Raw genomic sequence first — 5012 nt, 5'->3', positions numbered from 1 at the left:
ATTAGTGATGACGATTAAAATCTATATCCACCCTTATAATTCATCAAAGTCAGACATTGATAAAAAGAAGAAATTCTGGTCTTTATTTATACAATTCTTTGACCAAAGTTTTATTCAAATTCTTGGGTTTACTGTTGTTCTTCTAGTTTCTTCTTTGTTTGGAAGAGATAGGATTTAACTATGTACATGTGTTGAATGATGAAAGAGTGAAAGCTCTTGTTGCACCTTCATGGTAGTACTGTAAATACTATTTGAAAGGAAGGGCATATTTTATTTTATTTTAAAAGACAAAAACGTAAGAACCTAGTTGTTTGCCAAAATAGGAAAAAATCCAAAATATTTAGTGTTGTTTTTTCAAAAAATAAAAAATGGAAAGTATGACCTTACTAGTTTCTACACAAGACTATTATTTTTGCAACCATAGCCCATAATGTTCAAAAAAACATTGTGACATGTAAATCAAATTCACTCAACTCACAACCCTATATGATCATAATCTAATAAGTCCAATCTATTTTCCACACTTCCATCTATTTTCCATATTGGAATTGAAACTTTCACACTGCACATGTTTTTCTAAAAGATTTGCAGAAAATTTGCGGAAAACAGAATTAAAAAATAAAAAGAAAAAGAAAAATGAAAAAAATAGACTGATGGGCAGCTATTTATAACATTCAAGAGACCTGGTGACCTCTGTAAGTGTAAGTATTACTTTTGCTTACACAAAAGGAAACCAAAATTTTCCCAATCTCTTCTGTAAGGACCAAAAGGGTATAGAAGGGGGAGAGAAAGAATGAAGGGTAGATCATCTTCAAAGCAAGGGAGGATTAACAGAGTAGGGGTATCAATGGAAAAAGACAAAGTTGATAAGGTTAAAGAGGAGCCTCATCTCTCTGGTGCTTACATACGTAGCCTAGTCAAACACTTGACCTCTACAAGGCCCAAAGATCCCTTCGATGGCGGAATCCTAAATACGAATGGCGAATCCTTCGGTGATCATCTCAATATGAAACAAGAATCACCACCACCACAACCACCACCTCCACCACCACAAATCAAGAAACAAGTTAGGAGGAGGCAACACACCACAAGACCTTATCAAGAACGCCTTCTAAATATGGCTGAAGCCAGGAGAGAAATTGTCACCGCCCTTAAGTTTCATAGAGCTTCCATGAAACAACAAGAAGCCGCCACCGCCACCGCCACCGCCACCGCCACTGCCACTACCGTCGCCGCCTCCGTTCCTCATTACTGGGCTATACCTACAATTGCTCCTCCTCCTCTGCCGCCACTATATCAAGAAAATCTAAATTTCCCACTTCCTAATCAAACATTAGGATTAAATCTCAATTTTCAAGATTTTAAAAACTTAGACGCAAACCTTTACCAGCATCCATTATCAATATATCCCTCTTCATCGTCATTATCATCATCATCATCATCATCATCTTCTTCTTCTTCTTCTTCTTCTTCTTCTTCTTCTTCTTCATCTACTTCCTCATCTGCCGCCATTTCCGCCGGTGAAACAGCAGCTGGCATGCCGGAGGAGGTGGTAGCTGGCGGCCTACATCATGCCATGGATGATGAGGAACTCGAGGAGATTAAGTCGTTAGGAGAGCAACACCAAATGGAATGGAATGATACTGTGAATTTGATGATGTCAGCACGGTGGTTCAAGTTCTTGAAAACCATGGAAATTGGACAAGAGGAAACAAAAGTTGATACCCAAAAAGATGATTTTCATGGGTTTAATCCGTTTGATCAAATTATCGAATTCCCACCGTGGTTGATAAATGCAAATGAGCAACACTTCCATGATCATTTTTCTGATGATTACTTGCAAGATCCTGCTTTATCTTGGTAAGATTCTAATTCTTTATTATTATTATTATTATTATTTCTGAAAGATTATATAAAGATTCAATCTTTATGAAGCTGGAGATGTTTTCTGTTCCTAGGAATTCTTTTTTTATTTAAATTAGTTATTTATTACATTGTTTTTAATGTTCATTTTGTTGGGTTCTTGGTCATATTAAGTAGTAATAAGGGGCTTCTGCAGTCATCTCTGAATAGTGGCAGGGTGAGACTTTTAAATTATGGCAGTGGAGGCCACAAAAGGTCCCCACCACCATGTTTCTTACCAGTCTGCCTTCTGAGTCACTTTTATAAATCTCATTTTCAAATTCTGTAAAATCTTCCATGACTTTTTATTTAATTTGCTCCTTGACTTATAATTTATTTTGCAATCTTCTTGTTGCATACGCCAAATGTTAAAACTTACCCTACTCTACCCAAATGTTAAAACTTTTGCAATCCATCCCTACCCTACCCTACCCTACTCTATCCTACCCTACCCTATCTCAGCGATCAAACGAACCGAGCCAAGCCTGAGCCTGAACCAGGCTCGGGCTTGGCTCGTTTAAATTTTTTGGGGCTTGAGTTCGAACACGGCTCATTTCGAGCCTTATGATACGAAGTTTGAGATCAGCTCGTTAAGAATTATACAGACTCGTGCTCAGCTCGTATACTTATTTAATTATATACTTATTTATTTTAATATGTAAATATAAAAATAATTTTTTTATTATATATATGTAGGTTCGTTTAGGCTCCCGGGCCTAACCAAGCTATGTAACACAGGCTCGAGCCCGAGCTCGTTTAATAAACAAGCCTTATATTAAGCTCAGGCTTGGCTCATGCTCGTTTAAGATCGACCTCGAGTCAAGCTTTTAACAAGTCGATATTAAGTAGCGTACAAATATATTGGCTCGTTTGCACCCTAAGTCCTCACTCCCTTATGTTTTTTTCACCATGTTTCAGTTTTAGTATAAAAATCTACAATACTTTACTTGTAAACTGATTAATCTATTTTGTGTTAGTTTCATTCGATGTAAAAGGATTTAACATTGTTGCATAAGTTGGTAAAAAGGTGGAACGTTGTCGCATAAGTTGGTGAAAAAGTGGAACGTTGCACAATTGGTAAAAAAGTTTGAACGTTTTGCATAAATTATTTAAAAAAAATTAAACTTTGTTGCAGAAATTAGTAAAATTTGTTAGTTTTTTTTATAAATTGGTAAAAATGTTAAACATAACATAAATTGGTAAAAAGATGAAACCACTTATATAAACTAATAACATCCGGAAGCAACTATTATAATCAATAAAGATTTTTTTGTCACATGTCACATTCTCATTTAGCCAAATGTCATTTTGTGGTTATTTGGAATTATTTTTTTTTCATATGTCATTTTATGAGTTTTCTTATTTTATTAAATTTCATATAATATTTTAATATAATAATTACAATAAATGTACTAACAAATGGATATCAATTTTATTAATGTACTTACTTTCTAATTTCAAAATTTCAAAATTAAAGTTTATTAGTTTCTTTTGTTTGTTTATTTAAATTATTTATTTAAATTTAAAAGATAAAAATACATTTTAATTTTAATAATTCATTATTTTTCTTATTTTCTTATAAATACAAAGTTCTCAAATATTTAGATTTTTATATTTCAATTTTTTTTCTTAAATTAATCAATCTAATACAAAGGTCTCACAACTAGTTGCTTAATAAATAGTAAACATTGTTACATTAATTGGTAAAAAGGTAAAACATTATTGCATGAATTGGTATAATTAAATGGAAACTCGATGCATGGGTTGATAAAAAAAGAAAAAAAATTAAATATCCTCTTAAAGATATTTTAAAGATATTTTAGGATAATAATATGACACATGTCATTATTTAAATGGGTAGAAAGATTTGTAGGAATAAAAGGTAGAAAGATATTTAATTTCTCTAAAAAAAATAAAACATTGTTAGAAACACATAATTGTTATAATGTTATATTTTTTTAGTACTACAATAAAACGTGGTTTCATATTTAGTTTGAAAATCTATTTTGTTGCATAGATTAGGAAAAATATGAAATATCATTTTAAAAAATAAGGATTCAAACCTTCTATTATTTGCATAGTAGAATTGGCAATTTTATGAAAATTCGATTCGGTTCATATTATTTAAACTAGCTATGAAGTGAGTGACTATATTTCTAACCATTGTACTTACTGTTCTATTGATCTAACAAGATAATTTTTATTGTTTACTTGATTAGGGTATAAAAAGGTTTTTTTGGTTATTTATGTATGCAGCATGGACATTGGTGAAATTGACGGAATGGATGAAGGGGAATGGCTAGCCTAAAACAAGATTGATTTTTTTTTTCAAGTAATCAATTTGTGGATGTATTTTTGTAACATTTTTAAGCTTCTTGTTCTATTTCATGCAACGTTTTCCTCTCTTTGTCGTGTAATAAGTCTGCAGAATGTCATATGGAGAAAAATCATAAAGACACATTATTATACGTGTTAGTTTTGATCTATTTACTATGAAACAGTTAATTTAAGTTATATTCTATCTCAAAGATGTCAAACAAACAAAATTATCTAAAAAGTAAACATGTTTTATGTAGAGGTGTGTAAAATCGATTTTTACCGGTCCAATCTTTTCTAAAAGGAACGGTTTTAATGTGAACTTGAAAAACATTATCCCCAAAATTGGTTTGCAACCAAAAAGAGTTTGAAACAATATAATCGAATATAATCGACGTACTTCGATCTTTATTGGTTTTTCACCCATCGGGTTAAATGTTTTTTAGTTATCATGTCCAAATCAGATTTCTAGTGTCTAGCATATTGTTAGGCTAATAAGATTTTGGGCTTTATTTTATATTGGGTTTTATGTTTGCCCATTAGCTAAAAACTCTTAATTAGCTAGTCTATATATTTTGTCTTGTAATTTCTCATTTCTTATTAGTTTACATGGTATCAGAGTTAGGTTTGATCATCCGTGTTTTCGTTTTTGGGGGCAAGCTGTAGCAGGCATGAAGTTGCACGGATCGAAATCCACGTTGATGGGTTTTTTGCTCGTTTCTTTATTCCATTCCATTTGATTTGTTCATTTCGTCGATTTGGAGGGTTTTGTTTCATCTGTTGATTTTGTTGAT

The 5012-nt window shown here is 32.1% G+C and overlaps 1 protein-coding gene across 3 annotated transcripts; it reads left to right on the top strand.

Moving 5' to 3' along the window:
• Nucleotides 1–679: 679 nt before the first annotated feature.
• LOC145053426 (protein AAL-toxin resistant 7-like) lies at nt 680–4416 on the top strand. Of its 3 annotated transcripts, none has more exons than XM_079001473.1 (2): nt 680–1860; nt 4122–4416. In XM_079001473.1, the coding sequence occupies exons 1-2, from the start codon at nt 794–796 to the stop codon at nt 4126–4128; spliced, it is 1074 nt and encodes a 357-aa protein (XP_078857599.1). In that variant the 5' UTR covers nt 680–793; the 3' UTR covers nt 4129–4416. The 3 variants fall into 3 exon arrangements, with proteins under 3 accessions (XP_078857599.1, XP_078857598.1, XP_078857597.1); XM_079001472.1 differs by lacking the exon at nt 4122–4416 and adding an exon at nt 2599–2884 and having other exon boundaries at nt 681–1860; XM_079001471.1 differs by having other exon boundaries at nt 685–1860; nt 4159–4416.
• The last annotated feature ends 596 nt before the right edge of the window (nt 4417–5012 follow it).

This window comes from Lactuca serriola, chromosome 5 (genome assembly GCF_051521515.1).
Source record: "Lactuca serriola cultivar US96UC23 chromosome 5, Lser_US96UC23_V15, whole genome shotgun sequence".
NCBI classification, from domain to species: Eukaryota; Viridiplantae; Streptophyta; class Magnoliopsida; order Asterales; family Asteraceae; genus Lactuca; species Lactuca serriola.
Note: the sequence above shows the minus strand (reverse complement) of the source record. Positions and strands in the feature narration are given on the sequence as shown.

Excerpts from the sequence above, each read along its gene's own strand:
- LOC145053426 (XM_079001471.1), top strand. The coding sequence starts at position 794 with ATGAAGGGTAGATCATCTTCAAAGCAAGGGAGGATTAACAGAGTAGGG. Across the intron at positions 1,861-4,158 it reads CAAGATCCTGCTTTATCTTG|CATGGACATTGGTGAAATTG; the intron begins GTAAGATTCTAA and ends TTATGTATGCAG.